Genomic DNA, 18,449 nt, shown 5'->3' on the forward strand with positions numbered 1-18,449 from the left:
CCAAACCATAATAGGATTGGTATATTATCTCCTTTTTTATGTATGAAAACACTGAGGCTTAGAAAGGTAAGTAACTTGCTCGTAATTCTCAAGCAACATAAGGAAAAATATTAAATACAATCTAAGTCTACCTAAATCTAATGCCCCAGTTTTTAACCAATATATTATATTGGCATTAACTGGTAGCATTGTTTTTCCAAGAAAGTGAAATGTATCTATTATTTCTACTTCTATTCCATGATCTAAACTCTCATGTAAAAATGTAACTTTTAGTTTATAGTTTGTATTTGTCTCTACACCGATGTCCACACTGATGTAGACCACTAAACCCAAAGCCCTCATAGAAGCACTGACCTAAATAAGTTGGATCAGACAGACATCATAAGTGATATTCATTTTGAGTGAATCAGTCTGATTATATTCCCATACCTTGTCATCTTGTCAATATGTCACATTCATTGCTGCAGAAATTAGTCTGAATAGTCTGAAAGCCTGAATAGGAAATAGAGTTACTCTATGGTTGCATTGAACTTATTGTGCTCTTTCTTCATTCTTTTTCTGCTAACCCAAATATTTATTTGTAATATATATAATATATATTATATATGTATAAACATGTGTTTCTTTTGAAACATTTAAAAGTAGTTGTTATTTTAGTTTTAATTATAAATGAAATAACTAATTTCTGAAAAATATAGGCAATGTTGTGAAGGAATTCCTATCACTTCATAACTAAGAGATTTGGGGAATTTCAGATAAAAAAAAATCTGAGGGACTCCAGTTGTTTGCTGTTAAAATTAACCTTATGCCTTTGACAACTCTTCCTAAAAATTATGCTGAAAATATATGTGTATGGGTAATAAATGACTTTATTCTGAAAAAAAGACTCATTATAGCTGAATCAGACTTTCTCCAACATTGCTGTGATAATGCTATTCTTACAGAAATTATAAATTTTTGTTGACTCAGCTGCTGGGTGCATGAGAATCCATACTTATGTTATGTATTCATTTCCTCTTATTGCTGTAAAAAATTGCCACAAACTTTATTGCTTAAAACAATAAAAATGTGTTGGCTTACAATTCTGTAAATCAGAAGTCTAATATGGGTTTTATTAAGCTAAAATCAAGGCATCAGCAGGGGTGCATTCCATTCCTGTGACTCTAGGGGAGAATACATTTCTTTGTCTTCTCTCTTCTAGACACTGCCCACATTACTTGGCTCATGGCCCCCTTTGTCAATACTCAAAGCCAACAATATTGCATCTTCTCTGACCATTCATCAATAGTCATAATTCCCTCTGAGCATAGCCAGGAAGTGTTCTGTCACATTCAGATAACACAGGACAACCTCCCCTTCGAAAATTTCTTTTTTCTTCTTGTTTTAGAGATGGGATCTCACTCTGTCACCCAGGCTGGGGTGCAGTGGTTCAATCACAGCTCACTGCAGCCTCAACATGTTAATCATATCTGCAAAGTATCTTTTGCCACATGAGGTAACCTATTTGCAGATTTGGGAAATTAGGGGATAGACATCTTTGGTTGGCCATTATACTGTCTACTACCACACATTGGCTGTTTGGCCACAGCACCACCTGTGGCCAGAGGCACATAAAGGTCTTCATACCAGCAGTTTGGGCCTTATTGATTAGATGATTTAACCCGAGGCAAGGAAATTAACAAAATTCTTAAAGTTATTAACAAAAAACATTAAATTGAGAAAGATATCGTGAATCTTTACTGCAATTTAAATTATGAAAACAGAAAACCCAAACAAAAGAATCTAAATCTAATAAGGGACTTTTATCTAGAATATATAAAGAACTCTTGCAATTAAATTATAAAAAGACACATAACCCAATTAAAATGGGCTAAAATCTAACTAGAAATTTCTTCAAGATAGATATACAAGTGGCCAATAGACACATGAAAAGGTACTCAACATTATTAGTCATATGGGAAAGACAAATCAAATGTACAAGATACCACTTCTCACCCACTAAAACGACTCTAATCAAAAAGTCAGATAACAAGTATTGGGAGAAAGAAAAATCAAAATCCTAATACGCTGCGGGTGGGAATATAAGATGGTGTAGCCACTTCATAAAACAGTGTTGGCAGTTCCTCGAATAAACAGGATTATCACATGACCCAGAAATTCCACTCTTAAGAAATGAAAACTAGGCTGGGTGCAGTGGCTCATGCCTGTAATCCCAGCACTTTGGGAGGCTGAGGCATGCAGATCACCTGAGGTCAGGAGTGTGAGACCAGCCTGGCCAACGTGGTGAAAACCCGTCTCTACCAAAAATACAAAAATATTAGCTACTAGGATCATGGGGATACAAGAAGGGAGGCACCTGTAATCCCAGCTACTTGGGAGGCCGAGGCACAAGAGTCGCTTGAATCTGAGGGGCAGAGGTTGCAGTCAGCTGAGATCATGCCACTGCACTGCAGCCTGGGTGACAGAGCTAGACTCCATCTCAAAAAAAGAAGAAAAAAAAATGAAAACATCACCCACATAGACATTTATACATGAATGTCCATAGCAGCATTATTCATAATAACCCAAAAAGGTGAAAACAACCCAAATGTCTATGAGCAGACGAACTGATAATCAAAATGTCATATTCTACACAATGGAATATTATTTGAATTAAATATTGATAAATGCTACAACTTGGATGAACCTTGAAAGCATTATACTAAGAGAAAGAAGCCAGTCAAAAAAGTCCAAATGTTATATTATTCCATAATATGAAGATCCAGAATAGGAAACTCCATGGAGACAAATAATAGATTAATGGTTTCTCACGGCTGAGCACAGGAGGGATAAGGGAATTGGTGGGGGGTAAGGAGTAATAGTTAAAGGATACAGAGTTATTCTGAGGTGATTAAAATATTCTAAATTGTGATGGTGGATGCACAACTCTGAATATATCGTAAGCCACGAATCATATATATTATTGATTGATTTACTTTTGAGACAGAGTCTCGCTTTGTCACCTAGGCAGGAGTGCGTTGGTGTGATATCGGCTCACTGCAACCTCCACCTCCTGGATTCTCCTGCCTCAGCCTCCCAAGATAATTTTTGTATTTTTAGTAGAGATGGGGCTTCACTATGTAGGCCAGGCTGGCCTCGAACTCCTGACTTCGTGATCTGCCTGCCTCAGGCTCCCAAAGCACTGGGATTACAGATATAAGACACTGCACCTGTCCTGAATCATATATTTCAAATGGGTAGATTGTATTTTTTAAATTTTTCTTGGGTACTTAGTAAGTGCATATATTTAAGGGTGGATTGTATTATATGTATTTAATTATATCTCAGTATATCTGATTTTTAAGTAGAATAAAAGAGAAATTATTCTTGTCATGATAAAAACAATTCAAAATTGTGGCAGGCCCAACCTTGACATCTGCTTATTTGGGAAGTCATTTTCCAAAAATTTGAAAGTTGTAAAAAACTCACAGTTCTCAGACCTAAGTGACAAAGAGGGAGTAAATTACTCTCTAATAAAGCATAGGTTAACTATCCTCTTTAGAACTACTACTGATTGCAATGTTACAGTTTCCATGTATAATGCCTGTAATACGTAGAATGACAAATATGTGGTTGTGAAATTGTTCCCATGTCACTTCAGAAACATTTTGCTCATGATATTTTGGGCTGGATGATTCAAAAGGAGAGAAACATTATGCTCCTAAGTGTGCATTTCTTCTCAACTTAAATGTTAATTTCGATTTAAACATTTTATTTAATCATTAACAACCCAACAGCATTAAATAGTCAATAACATGTGACTGTTTGCTCCTTGTACTCCTCCCTGTACAACAACATCACAGCGCTCCATCTGTACACACAAAAGACACATGAAAATAGGACTCAGCGTTTCGTATTGCATAGCTTATTCAGTACGTTTAAAATAATTTTGCCGCCAATTTCAAACTAGAAAATACGACTCAGTGAGAACGCGTGGTGGCGCTGCAGGTTAAGATGATGGAAAATAGAATAGCCCGCGCAGCTCTAGGATCCAGCAAACCGTTTCCCAAAGCCTGGAAGCAAAAGAATAGCGGGGCCAGAGCAAACTCGAATGTGAAACCTCTTTAAGACCCCACTGGGCTGCTTGGTTCTGACATTCTGGACTGCAAAACCGTGCTACTAGGATCCTGGGGATACAAGAAGCCTCTGTGAACCAACTTTTCAAGAAAAAGCAATGGAGATTGGATGGATGCACAGTCGGAGACAAAGGCAAGTCCTTGTTTTCTTTGTTTTGCTGAGCTTGTGTGGGGCTGGCGCCGAGTTGGGGTCCTATTCCGTAGTGGAAGAAACGGGGAGAGGCTCTTTTGTGGCAAATCTAGAAAAAGACCTGGGGTTGGGGTTGACAGAGATGTCCACCCGCAGGGCCAGGATCATTTCCCAGGGGAACAAACAGCATTTGCAGCTCAAGGTTCAAACTGGGGATTTGCTCGTAAATGAGAAGCTAGATCGAGAGGAGCTATGCGGTCCCACTGAGCCTTGCATACTACATTTCCAAGTGTTAATGGAAAAACCTTTAGAAATATTTCAGGCTGAACTGAGGGTGATAGATATAAATGACCATTCTCCCATATTCACTGAAAAGGAAATGATTCTAAAAATACCGGAAAACAGTCCTCTAGGAACTGAGTTCCCTCTGTATCATGCTTTGGACTTGGACGTAGGAAGCAATAATGTTCAAAACTATAAAATCAGCCCAAATTCCCATTTTGGGGTTCTAACCAAAGAACGCAATGATGGCAGGAAATACCCTGAGCTAGTGTTGGATAAAGAGCTGGATCGGGAGGAGGAGCCTCAACTAAGATTAACCCTGACAGCGCTGGATGGCGGCTCTCCACCGCGATCTGGAACTGCTCAGGTCCGCATTGAAGTGGTGGACATCAATGATAACGCCCCTGAGTTTGAGCAGCCCATCTACAAAGTGCGGATTCCAGAGAACAGCGCCCTTGGCTCCCTGGTTGCCACTGTCTCCGCCAGGGATTTAGACAGCGGAGCCAACGGAAAAATATCATACTCACTCTTTCAGCCTTCAGAGGATATTAGTAAAACGTTGGAGGTAAATGCTATGACAGGGGAAATTCGACTGAGAAAACAAGTAGATTTCGAAGCGGTTACGTCTTATGAAGTGCACATCAAAGCCACAGATGGAGGAGGTCTTTCAGGAAAGTGCACTCTTCTCCTGCAGGTGGTGGACGTGAATGACAATCCCCCACAGGTGACCATTTCTGCACTCACCAGCCCCATCCCAGAGAACTCGCCTGAGATTGTAGTTGCTGTTTTCAGCGTTTCAGATCCTGACTCCGGAAACAATGGGAAGACGATTTCCTCCATCCAGGAAGACCTTCCCTTCCTTCTAAAACCTTCAGTCAAGAACTTTTACACCTTGGTAACAGACAGAGCACTCGACAGAGAAGCAAGAGCTGAATATAATATTACCCTCACCGTCACAGATATGGGGACTCCAAGACTGAAAACGGAGCACAACATAACAGTGCAGATATCAGATGTCAATGATAACGCCCCCGCTTTCACCCAAACCTCCTACACCCTCTTCGTCCGCGAAAACAACAGCCCTGCCCTACACATCGGCAGTGTCAGCGCCACAGACAGAGACTCAGGCACCAACGCCCAGGTCACCTACTTCCTACTGCCGCCCCAGGACCCGCACCTGACCCTCTCCTCCCTAGTCTCCATCAACGCGGACAACGGCCACCTGTTCGCCCTCAGGTCGCTGGACTACGAGGCCCTGCAAGGGTTCGAGTTCCTGGTGGGCGCCGCAGACCGCGGCTCCCCGGCGCTGAGCAGCGAGGCACTGGTGCGCGTGCTGGTGCTGGACGCCAACGACAACTCGCCCTTCGTGCTGTACCCGCTGCAGAACGGCTCCGCGCCCTGCACCGAGCTCGTGCCCCGGGCGGCCGAGCCAGGTTACCTGGTGACCAAGGTGGTGGCGGTGGACGGTGACTCGGGCCAGAACGCCTGGCTGTCGTACCAGCTGCTCAAGGCCACGGAGCCCGGGCTGTTCGGTGTGTGGGCGCACAATGGCGAGGTGCGCACCTCCAGGCTGCTGAGCGAGCGCGACGCGACCAAGCACAGGCTGGTGGTGCTGGTCAAGGACAATGGCGAGCCTCCGCGCTCAGCCACCGCCACGCTGCACGTGCTCCTGGTGGACGGCTTCTCCCAGCCCTACCTGCCGCTCCCGGAGGCGGCCCCCGCCCAGGCCCAGAGCGACTGGCTCACGGTCTACCTGGTGGTGGCGTTGGCCTCGGTGTCGTCGCTCTTCCTCTTCTCGGTGCTCCTGTTCGTAGCAGTGAGACTGTGCAGGAGGAGCAGGGCAGCCTCAGTGGGTCGCTGCTCAGTGCCCGAGGGCCCCTTTCCAGGGTATCTGGTGGACGTGAGCGGCACCGGGACCCTATCTCAGAGCTACCAGTACGAAGTGTGTCTGACAGGAGGCTCAGAAGCAAATGAGTTCAAGTTCCTGAATCCGATTATCCCCAACTTCCCTCCTTAGGGCACTGGGAAAGAAATAGATTACTATTCCACCCTTCACAATAGCTTTGGGTTTAATTCTTGACAGGAACCCATTTGATAAATTATTTAACTTCTTATGATTGTCTTGTTGATTAAATTGTTCTTGCTCACCACCACCAATAAGGTGTTATTTTTCTCTGATTGTTAGTTCAAATTATACTGTTAATTTCAGTTTCCCTTTTCTTTATATTTACCCCAAAGAGGTGTTGCATATGGAATCCCAATTAACAAAATAGACTTTATCTTCAAAATTGATATAATTTAAAAATTTTCCGTCTTTATATTTTATTTACTTCCTATTCAATTTTGCTCCATTTTTCATGTTAGTTCTCAGTTTCCTAGAACCTCAAATATTAAAATAACCTGTTGCATGTATTAGGCATATTTCCTATTTTACATTTCTTTTGTCTATTTTCCTTTCAAAATTGGTATTCTTGTTGGGTTCAAGCTAAATTTTCATTATAATACTTTTTAAAGTTCCTTCCTTCCTTCCTTCCTTCTTTCCTGAGACATGGTCTTACTCTGTCACCTAGGCTGGAGTTCAGTGGCACAATCCTGACTCACTGCAATCTCTGCCTCCTGGGCTCAAGGGATCCTCCCACCTTAGCCTCCCAAGTAGCTTGGACTACAGGTGTGTGCCACCATGCCTGGCTAGTCTTTTGCAGAGATGGGATTTGGCCAGGTTGCCCAGGCTGACCTTGAACTCCTGGGCTCAAGCCATCCTCCTTCCTCAGCCTCCCAAAATTCTGGGATTACAGGCATGAGCCAATGTGCCCATCCAAAGTTTTATGGTTTTTCTTTGAGATGGAGTCTTGTAAAGTTACCTTTTTAAAAAATGTTCCATTTCCCCTGTATTGATATCAACCTAAATAAAATATAATATTCCTATTGTGATGTGAGAAATCTTTAACCAGCCTTATCTAAAAATAAAAAGAGAAGCCATTGTAAGACATTGAGTATGCGTAAATGTGTTTGTGTTTGTAGCCAAAAGGCAAAGGTATTATGTAAAAATATTTAATAATTTTTTGTTTCTATTTCTGACTTAAAAAGTCGGAGGTCCCTGTTATATTTTTAATGGCTAACAACTCAGTCTCATTAAGTTGGAAAAAAGGGAACTTATCAACGAGACATTTATATGGTTTGGCTTGTATATTCATCATAGTATATATTGATGGTATCTAGCCCTTTCTCTGTAAAACATCCCTATGTTTAATCTGTATTTCTTACTTACTATGTGAAAATTTGAGCTTCTTTCTAGATACTAGCCCTTTGAATAAAATTCTGTGTGAGTCAGATTTAATAATTTGTTCTCACTTTCAATAGTGTTAGGATAAGTGTTAGTCTGATCTGTTCTTTACCTCCCCTTATTTGGTTCAGAGAAATTAGGGCCTACTAGATTTCCATTAAAAGGGACCTGAAAATAAAGGCCAGTCCCTTCTTTAACTCTGCAAGTTATTTTAAAGCTAATATAAGAAAAAAAATTGCAAAGTATGAAGAAATTAAAGAAAATAATTTTCAATTAGCAGAGTTCGAAAGGCACTGAATATTGCTTCATGTCTTACTAGAGTTTATTTATGCATGCCTTAATACAGCAAGCATTTAGTGAGTGGCTAATTTGCCAACCGAAGATGACTAAGACATAGTTGTTCTCAAGTAGTTCACACATTGATGAGGGGGCAAATTGGCCTGAAACATAAAGCAATAATATTTATAGAGTAAGCATAGTTGTATGCATAAGTTTTAGAGAAGCACAGTGGAGAGACAGCCTAAATGCTTGGTTCTGGACTACAGAGCAGTGATTCTAGTTAGGCAATGTAATGAGATCTTGAAGAAATTTGTTGAAGAAGATGTGAAACACGTTTTTTGTTGTTGTTAATTTTTGGTGTTCCTATGCCCAAAGTTTTGGAGAAAGTGAACTCGATTATTTTGGTGGTTCCAGGAGGCACCCATAATTTTCCCTTTGTTTGCATAAGAGTTGTGTCAGAGGCGAAAGGCCTAGTACACAGCTAAATCTAACACAGAATTGAACAGGGCTACTACTAGAAACATTTTTTCAACTGTTCAATTTTTAACTTTTCTCATGAAGCAATGAAGAATTTTTATAAAGACAAACACAAAAATTGGGCACAGCCATTTGACTGTATTGGAAGCCACAAGGTGGCGCTGCAGCCTAAAGAGATGGAGGAACAAAATTGACCAGAATGCTACGGAAGTCCTTGACAAAAAGGAAAGATCGAGACAGATGGGCTGAGAAGAAAAGCTGACGAGCCCCCGATTAGGAAAGGAAAAATTAAAAACCCTAGATCTCTGCTACACATAAGTCTGGGTTTGCGATTGCTATTTGTGCTGGGGCAGTGTGATTGAGACTGACATTGAGGAAAGAAGCAGCTATGGAGGCCAGGGGGTTCAGCTTCCCAAGACAAAGGCAAGTCCTGTTTCTTTTTCTCTTTTGGGGAGTGTCCTTGGCAGGTTCTGGGTTTGGACGTTATTCGGTGACTGAGGAAACAGACAGAGGATCCTTTGTGGTCAATCTGGCAAAGGATCTGGGACTACCAGAGGGGGAGCTGGTTGCAAGGGGAACAAGGGTGGTTTCCGATGGTAACAAACAATACCTGCTCCTGGATTCACACACTGGGAATTTGCTCACAAATGAGAAACTGGACCGAGAGAAGCTGTGTGGCCCTAAAGAGCCCTGTATGCTGTATTTCCAAATTTTAATGGATGATCCCTTTCAGATTTACCGGGTTGAGCTGAGAGTCAGGGATATAAACGATCACTCGCCAGTGTTTCAGGACAAAGAAACAGTCTTAAAAATATCAGAAAATACTGCTGAAGGGACAGTATTTCGACTAGAAAGAGCACAGGATCCAGATGGAGGACCCAACGGTATCCAAAACTACACGATCAGCCCCAACTCTTTTTTCCATGTTAAAATTGGTGGCAGTGATGAAGGCATGATATATCCAGAGCTAGTGTTGGACAAAGCACTGGATCGGGAGGAGCAGGGAGAGTTCAGCTTGACCCTCACAGCGCTGGATGGTGGGTCTCCACCCAGGTCTGGGACCTCCACTATAGGCATTGTGGTCTTGGACGTCAATGACAATGCCCCACAGTTTGCCCAGGCTCTGTATGAGACCCAGGCTCCAGAAAACAGCCCCATTGGGTTCCTTATTTTTAAGGTATCGGCAGAAGATATAGACTCTGGAGTTAACGCAGAAGTATCCTATTCATTTTTTGATGCCTCAGAAAATATTCGAACAACCTTTCAAATCAATCCTTTTTCTGGGGAAATCTTTCTCAGAGAATTGCTTGATTATGAGTTAGTAAATTCTTACGAAATAAATATACAGGCAATGGACGGTGGAGGCCTTTCTGCAATATGTAGGGTTTTGGTGGAAGTATTGGACACCAATGACAATGCCCCTGAACTCATCATATCATCACTTTCCAACTCTGTTGCTGAGAATTCTCCTGAGACGGTACTGGCTGTTTTTAAGATTAATGACAGAGACTCTGGAGAAAATGGAAAGATGGTTTGCTACATTCAAGAGAATCTGCCATTCCTACTAAAACCTTCTGTGGAGAATTTTTACATCCTAATGACAGAAGGTGCGCTGGACAGAGAGAGCAGAGCTGCGTACAACATCACTATCACCGTCACTGACTTGGGGACACCCAGGCTGAAAACCGAGCACAACATAACCGTGCTGGTCTCCGACGTCAATGACAACGCCCCCGCCTTCACCCAAACCTTCTACACCCTGTTCGTCCACGAGAACAACAGCCCCGCCTTGCACATCGGCAGCGTCAGCGCCACAGACAGAGACTCAGGCACCAACGCCCAGGTCACCTACTCGCTGCTGCCGCCCCAGGACCCGCACCAGGCCGTCGCCTCCCTGGTCTCCATCAACGCGGACAATGGCCACCTGTTCGCCCTCAGGTCTCTGGACTACGAAGCCCTGCAGGCCTTCGAGTTCCACGTGGGCGCCGCAGACCGCGGCTCCCCCGCGCTGAGCAGCGAGGCGCTGGTGCGCGTGCTGGTGCTGGACGCCAACGACAACTCGCCCTTCGTGCTGTACCCGCTGCAGAATGGCTCCGCGCCCTGCACCGAGCTGGTGCCCCGGGCGGCCGAACCGGGCTACCTGGTGACCAAGGTGGTGGCGGTGGACGGCGACTCGGGCCAGAATGCCTGGCTGTCGTACCAGCTGCTCAGGGCCACGGAGCCCGGGCTGTTCGGTGTGTGGGCGCACAATGGCGAGGTTCGTACCGCCAGGCTGCTGAGCGAGCGCGACGCGGCCAAGCACAGGCTGGTGGTGCTGGTCAAGGACAATGGCGAGCCTCCGCGCTCAGCCACCACCACGCTACACGTGCTCCTGGTGGACGGCTTCTCCCAGCCCTACCTGCCGCTCCCAGAGGCGGCGCCGGCCCAGGTGGAGGCCGACTCTCTCACCGTCTACCTGGTGGTGGCGCTGGCCTCGGTGTCGTCGCTGTTCCTCTTTTCAGTGCTCTTGTTCGTGGCGGTGCGGCTGTGCAGGAGGAGCAGGGCGGCCTCTGTGGATCGCTGCTCTGTGCCCGAGGGCCCCTTTCCAGGGCATCTGGTGGACATGAGCGGCGCTGGGACCCTATCCCAGAGCTACCAGTATGAGGTGTGTCTGACGGGAGGCCCCGGAACCAGTGAGTTCAAGTTCTTGAAACCAATTATTTCAGATATTCAGACACAGGGCCCTGGGAGGAAAGGTGAACAAAATTCCACCTTCCGAAATAGCTTTGGATTTAATATTCAGTAAAGTCTGTTTTTAGTTTCATGTACTTTCGGTGTGTTGCATAGCCATGTTTCCATTAGTTTACTTTTAAATCTCAAATTTAAGTTATTATGCAACTTCAAGCATTATTTTCCAGTAGTATATCCCTGTGATTTTACAATGTTTCATGTCTTTTTTTTTGCATTAATAACAACTAGGTTTAATGTAATTAGTATTTTTTTCTAAATGATAGTGTTAAGATTTTAATTCTTTCCAACTGCCCAAAGAATTAATTACTATTACATCTCATCACAAAAATCTGAGGTTTTGATTCATTTCAGAGCATGCATCCCATGATTCTAATCGTTTCTGTCTATAGTGTACTTGCTCTATTTAAGAAGGCATATCTACATTTCCAAACTCATTCTAACATTCTATATATTCGTGTTTGAAAACCATGTCATTTATTTCTAAATCATGTATTTAAAAAGAAATATTTCTCTACTACTATGCTCTTGACAAAATGAAACAAAGCATATTGTGAGCAATATTGAACATCAATAATACCCTTAGTTTATATACTTATTATTTTATGTTTAAGCATGCTACTTTCACTTGGCCAATATTTTCTTATGTTAACTTTTGCTGATGTATAAAACAGACTATGCCTTATAATTGAAATATAATTACAATCTGCATGAAAATGAATACAAATAAAACATTTTGAAATTCGTGTTTGAGATTGCTGGAGATATTCATTTATATGTTGCATATTTATTTTAAATACCAAATTTTTAATAATCAAGAGGAGCTAAAGGTTAGAACGAAAAACAAGTTTCATTAGTTTTTTGTATTACTATGTGTTAAATATATACTATATACAACGAACATTTTATAATTTTCTAAATTAGCTGTTCTACCAGTCCCTTACCACAGTATGGTTTCTTCTTGAATTGATCTCAATATTTATAAATAATATGTTTATAATACTATATCTTGATACTGTTTTGTATTTGAACCATTTCTTTCTATAATAGAAAAGCATTTAGCTTCCTTATTTCCAAACTAGCAAACACATACAAACACTGCAAATTGTTTTTCTCCTATTCTCCCAATATAGATGCCACAGTTTCTTAGTTAAATTAGTAGTTAGTATCTATATTGCTGTGTGCTTCAGAATATGTATTTGTGTACTGTACTATAATTACATTTCCTTACTTGAAAAGTATGGTTCCTAGAGTTCATAATTGTTATTTCATACTTGCATTATTTTCTATGTACTTCTATTGCTTTTTTCCATATCTTTCATTTCAATGTATTTTCTTCTTAAAAATATTCCAATTTTTAAGATACTCTGTCAATGACATTTATTTTCAGGAGCTCTTTCAACTTGAATTTCCTCTGTTTCATTTAGACTGGTTCATCTATAGACTGTTACCCTGGGACTTTTTCCCTTCAGTACTTTCCTTCATGAGTCTCCTTTTACAAGGTCCAGTATACTCTTCTTTCTTAGTTTACTCTCTTATTCAGCTGGCACACATCTCTCAAGGCCTTCATATAAATGAATGCAGAAGAGATTTTTAAAAATTGTCTCCTTACATTGCGAAGACATCTTTTTTGTTTGTTTTCATTTGCTTGATAGTTTGACTGGGTATAAAATTCTAGTTTGAAAATAATTTTCCCTCAGATTTTGAAAGCTGAAGCTGTTTCTTTTACTCATTGCATGTCGAGTTCCTTTTCAAAAGACTGACTTGATTTTGATTCCACCTCTCTTTGTTCCTTCTCTCTTACCTCCTTCCCTGGAAGCCCTGAAAAACTTTTTCATGGTATTCTGAAAAGACCTTAATATAGGCATTTTATTTATTAATCTGGCCATGTAGGCATACCCTGTTAACATATAGACTCTCACTGTAAGTTCTGAGAAATTTTCTTGTTATGTTTTAGTAATAGTTTATCCATTGAATTTTCTGCAGTCTCACTTTAACCAGAATCTCATTAAATATTGCACCTCCTGCATTGATTTTCTGAGACTCTAAATTATAATTTTTTTCTTCTTTTCCATCTCTTGTTCTACTTATTAGACAATTCATGTAATCATCTAATCTTCATATTTAAGTTTTTCTTTTTGGATAACAAATATTTATTTTTAAGAGCTCTTTTGGTTTTTCATGACATATTACAAATTTGCAAATGTAAATCTTATTTCACCTATAATTAATCTATTTATTCTTTAAAAATGCATTATATAGTAAGAGTTATTATTATACCTATTTTAAACTTGCAAGTGAATCAAAGGGAAGAATTTGCCTAAGGCTATATAGCTAGTAAGGGGCACTTAAGCCCTAAGCTATTCTTTGTCTTCCAGATATGAATATGTACTTGATAGGGTTATTGTTAACATTAACTAGGTAAATACATATGAGGCACTAGAATAATGAACTTAGAATAAGTCAATAAGTGTTAGCTCTTATTACATTTTGTTTCTCTAGGGATATTAATCAGACATTTTAAAAGACTTTCTTTTGTTTTCTGAATTATATCTATTGCCTCCTGTTGCTTTTTGTGTGTGGCGGTAGTATTACAGTTTTGGTCTTTCTATTTCATGTTGTAGGTATTTTCTCAAAAGTCTTGTGATCTTTGGCTATCTTGTTATATATATGAATGATGACACAGCAAATGCTGACAGTCAACCCTTCATGAGTATTGATGACAGGGCTTCACTCTAATGTAACCAAGATAGGATAGAGCTGCTACCTTGGGAAACCCCCACATATCAGTACATGTAAGTCTTTATCTGCACCTTTCATATTCCCCGGGATAGAATTCTACAATATTCAATGTTCTGGGGTTTGATGGAGAAGACATCAGGCATATATCTTGTGTCCTACAATCTGAGAGTATCATGGCTAGGAGTCTCACTATACAGAAGGCAGTGTTTTGCCTAATCTCCTTATCTTTAATTTCATACCTCCTACTTTCACACAGCTCTGCCTGAGGTTTCCAAGACTGGAGATAGTATAATTTCTCCAGAATGTAATCTAATTTCTCCAGAGTATAAGCTTTTCATTCTCTGGCTCTCAGTTATTTTCTTGTCTCCGTATGACGGCGAAAAGACCACAGAATTCAACTCTCCAGTATACATACTTTCAACTAATAAATTCTTTTTAAAGCCTTTACTTCACTTCAGCCTTCTTATACACCTGGTTCCTCCAAGTCTGGTACATACTAGGATTATGTAGGGAAAACCCAGTAGTTTATTTTTAGTATCTCCAATGCAGGAACTTTATTTTAGACATTTCTTGGAACTGTTGTCAATTGTTCTTTCACCTGCTTCCTATCATCAGATAATTTGTGTATTCACTTATGTATTCTTAGTCTTTGTGAGTTCATATCTTTTGTTATTTTTCTGTCATTTTAGAGGGGGTTGAGAAGAAGAAAGAATAATTGTATAGTCAATTCACATACTATTTAATTTCTACTCTTCTGCACTGATAATTTTTCAACCATGTGTCTAGTTCACATTTTTGTGAATGTAATTTGAAATTAGCATTTTTTTAAACTGCAGACTTCTTAGATGTCCTACATTCTTGAGAGTATTTTGAGATGTCTAATAGTAGATACCATTGGCAGGTTCCAAGCACCTATTCCAACCATCTCCCTCATTATGTAGGAGCCATGCATTTCGGCTAGGACTGAAACCACCTCAGGTTTAAGGGGCAATTTCTGACTGGATTAAAACAAAGGGCCAAAAATGGAGTCTTTAGATTCTAGGACTATAATCTCTACCTTTAATCCTATACATCTTGAGACACTGACTTCTTCAGTAACAGGCTGAAGTGCTCTCAATTGGGCTAATCAGAATGAAGGCTAAGATTTTGTTCTATTATTGAGGAAGAAAATCTCTTCAGCTTCTTGAGCTGAAAAACAAAGCAGATAGCCATAATTGTTGCTGGAATAAATCTTGGGAAACTGAGGGAGGCCAGTATCAGAAATAAGCCTGCTTTAAATGAAACTAACATACTGTGCACTTACTATTTTTTGAGAAGCAGGAACTAAATCAAGGATTCTCATAATGTGTTCTACTCCCAATATCTTACTTTACTTTCTAGCAGTTCACAATTCTTTGTTACCAAGGAAATCTAAATGAATGCCTTCTTGTGCTATCATAACTATCAAAGTATGTCCCATCTCATGGTTAATCCAGTTTCATATCAAATATGAGAGGACTTCTAAAATGACCCATGTATACTTTGCCTTTTCATTACCACCTAAGGAAAGTCAAGTAGTGATAGAATTTTGTACAGCTTGATAATATTATTGATGTTTTATGTTTCCAATCTTCTCAGAAAGATTACAAACCACTGGGATCCAGGAATCACATCTTGTATTTCTGTATTCACCACAACTAAGCATGTTTGGCTGTGTGGAGAGTAGGGAAAGGTAAATGCTTTAAGATGAGTATTAACAGCATATCAAACTAAAGAGAACATGAAATAATTATTATAGAAGGTGCAATATATTTGTAATCACTTGAACACAATGAATAAAACAATGTTTGTTTCCAGAGGACATATAAGTGAATGGAATTTAGGTAGCTTTCACCAAACTGTGAAAATCTATGGAGACACTTGGTGGCGCTGCAGGATAACATCGTGAAAAGTAAATTGACTGGATGGCGTTGTGAACACTGATAACCAGTGCACACAGAGAAGCAGAAGACAGAAAGAACAAGCCTTCAAGAGGGTGACTTAGAAGCCATTCAACAGGGTTAAAATTCTTAGACCATAGAGGATTTGGTGGACAAGTCAGAGACACGTTCCCCAGTACTGAAGCCATTCTTCAAGAAGCCTACAAGAAAGGAGCTATGGAGAACGGAAGAGCACGTACTCAGCAGATAAGGCAAGTCCTGCCTCTCTTTGTTTTGCTGGGAATGTCTCAGGTGGGCTCTGAACCTGGGAGCTTTTCCGTGGCAGAGGAAATGCAGAGCGGGAGTTTTGTAGGCAATCTGGCAAAGGACCTGGGGCTAAAGGTGAGAGAACTGTCCTTACGGGGGGCTCAGGTGGTCTCTAATGATAAGAAACAGCGTTTGCAGCTGGACATAAACACTGGGGATTTGCTCTTAAGTGAAACACTAGACAGGGAGGAGCTCTGCGGTTCCATGCAGCCTTGTGTGCTACATTTCCAGGTGTTAATGAAAAACCCCACGCAGTTTTTACAAATTGAACTTGAGGTCAGGGATATAAATGATCACTCTCCTATCTTCTTGGAAAAACAAATGCTCCTAGAAATCCCAGAGAATAGTCCTGTTGGTGCTGTGTTCTTACTAGAAAGTGCGAAGGATTTAGATGTAGGAATCAATGCTGTAAAAACCTACACAATAAGCCCCAACTCTCATTTTCACATAAAAATGAGAGTCAATCCAGACAACAGGAAATACCCCGAGTTAGTTCTGGACAGGGCACTGGATTATGAAGAGCGCCCGGAGCTCAGTTTCATCCTCACTGCTCTGGATGGCGGGTCCCCTCCCAGGTCTGGAACTGCCTTGGTCAAAGTGGTGGTTGTGGACATTAATGACAACTCCCCTGAATTTGAGCAGGCTTTTTATGAGGTGAAGATTCCAGAGAATAGCATCCTTGGCTTGCTGGTTTTGACTGCCTCAGCTTGGGATTTAGACTCTGGAACAAATGGTGAAATATGCTATACTTTATCCCATGCTTCAGAAGATATTCGCAAGACATTTGAAATTAATCAAAAGTCTGGAGACATTACTTTAACAGCACCTTTGGATTTTGAAACGATTGAATCATACTCAATAATCATTCAAGCCACAGATGGGGGAGGACTTTTTGGAAAATCTACAGTCAGAATTCAGGTGACGGATGTAAATGACAATGCTCCTGAAATCACTGTGTCATCAATTACCAGTCCAATCCCAGAAAATACGCCAGAAACCGTGGTTATGGTTTTTAGTATCCAAGATATAGACTCTGGGGACAACGGAAGAATTGTTTGTTCCATTCCGGAAGACCTCCCATTCGTGCTAAAATCTTCAGTTGAGAACTATTACACCTTGGAAACAGAGAGACCACTGGACAGAGAGAGCACAGCCGAGTACAATATCACCATCACCGTCACCGACTTGGGGATTCCCAGGCTGAAAACCGAGTACAACACAACTGTGTTAGTCTCCGACATCAATGACAATGCCCCCACCTTCACCCAAACCTCCTACACCCTGTTCGTCCGCGAGAACAACAGCCCCGCCCTGCACATCGGCAGCGTCAGCGCCACAGACAGAGACTCAGGCACCAACGCCCAGGTCACCTACTCACTGCTGCCACCCCAGGACCCGCACCTGCCCCTCGCCTCCCTGGTCTCCATCAACACAGACAACGGCCACCTGTTCGCCCTCCGGTCGCTGGACTACGAGGCCCTGCAGGCCTTCGAGTTCCACGTGGGCGCCGCAGACCGCGGCTCCCCCGCGCTGAGCAGCGAGGCACTGGTGCGCGTGCTGGTGCTGGACACCAACGACAACTCGCCCTTCGTGCTGTACCCGCTGCAGAATGGCTCTGCGCCCTGCACCGAGCTGGTGCCCCGGGCGGCCGAGCCGGGGTACCTGGTGACCAAGGTAGTGGCGGTGGACGGCGACTCGGGCCAGAACGCCTGGCTGTCGTACCAGCTGCTCAAGGCCACGGAGCCCGGGCTGTTCGGTGTGTGGGCGCACAATGGCGAGGTGCGCACCGCCAGGCTGCTGAGCGAGCGTGACGCGGCCAAGCACAGGCTGGTGGTGCTGGTCAAGGACAATGGCGAGCCTCCGCGCTCAGTCACGGCCACGTTGCAAGTGCTCCTGGTGGATGGCTTCTCCCAGCCCTATCTGCCTCTCCCAGAGGCGGCCCCGGCCCAGGCCCAGACGGAATCGCTCACCGTCTACCTGGTGGTGGCGTTGGCCTCGGTGTCGTCCCTGTTCCTCTTGTCCGTGCTCCTGTTCGTGGCTGTGCGGCTGTGCAGGCGGAGCAGGGCGGCCTCGGTGGGTCGCTGTTTGGTGCCCGAGGGCCCCTTTCCAGGGCATCTGGTGGACGTGAGCGGCACCGGCACCCTATCCCAGAGCTACCAGTATGAGGTGTGTCTGACAGGAGGCTCCAG

General features: G+C 42.3%; 3 protein-coding genes across 3 annotated transcripts in view; all 3 read left to right on the forward strand.

Moving 5' to 3' along the window:
- The first annotated feature begins 4,041 nt into the window (after nucleotides 1-4,041).
- PCDHB16 (protocadherin beta 16) lies at nucleotides 4,042-7,859 on the forward strand. The gene has a single exon (XM_011939680.1). It carries the CDS (start codon nucleotides 4,214-4,216, stop codon nucleotides 6,542-6,544), a length of 2,331 nt encoding a protein of 776 aa, XP_011795070.1. The 5' UTR covers nucleotides 4,042-4,213; the 3' UTR covers nucleotides 6,545-7,859.
- On the forward strand, nucleotides 4,084-12,036 carry PCDHB10 (protocadherin beta 10). The gene is made up of 2 exons (XM_011939679.1): nucleotides 4,084-4,248; nucleotides 8,651-12,036. The coding sequence occupies exon 2, from the start codon at nucleotides 8,955-8,957 to the stop codon at nucleotides 11,349-11,351; it is 2,397 nt and encodes a 798-aa protein (XP_011795069.1). The 5' UTR covers nucleotides 4,084-4,248; nucleotides 8,651-8,954; the 3' UTR covers nucleotides 11,352-12,036.
- Nucleotides 12,037-15,983: 3,947 nt separating this feature from the next.
- LOC105510146 (protocadherin Fat 4-like) overlaps nucleotides 15,984-18,449 on the forward strand; it is a gene marked incomplete at its 3' end in the record, with an annotated part of 15,271 nt that continues 12,805 nt past the window's right edge. Inside the window, exon 1 of the mRNA XM_011939778.1 lies at nucleotides 15,984-18,442. Within this exon, the coding sequence (XP_011795168.1) occupies nucleotides 16,171-18,442 (2,272 nt within the window). The remainder of the gene's footprint in view (nucleotides 18,443-18,449) is intronic.

This window comes from Colobus angolensis, unplaced genomic scaffold (assembly GCF_000951035.1).
Source record: "Colobus angolensis palliatus isolate OR3802 unplaced genomic scaffold, Cang.pa_1.0 Scaffold183, whole genome shotgun sequence".
NCBI classification, from domain to species: domain Eukaryota; kingdom Metazoa; phylum Chordata; class Mammalia; order Primates; family Cercopithecidae; genus Colobus; species Colobus angolensis.

Bases quoted from the DNA above. Each gene is read 5' to 3' on its own strand.
- PCDHB16 (XM_011939680.1), top strand. From the start codon at position 4,214: ATGGAGATTGGATGGATGCACAGTCGGAGACAAAGGCAAGTCCTTGTT.
- PCDHB10 (XM_011939679.1), top strand. From the start codon at position 8,955: ATGGAGGCCAGGGGGTTCAGCTTCCCAAGACAAAGGCAAGTCCTGTTT.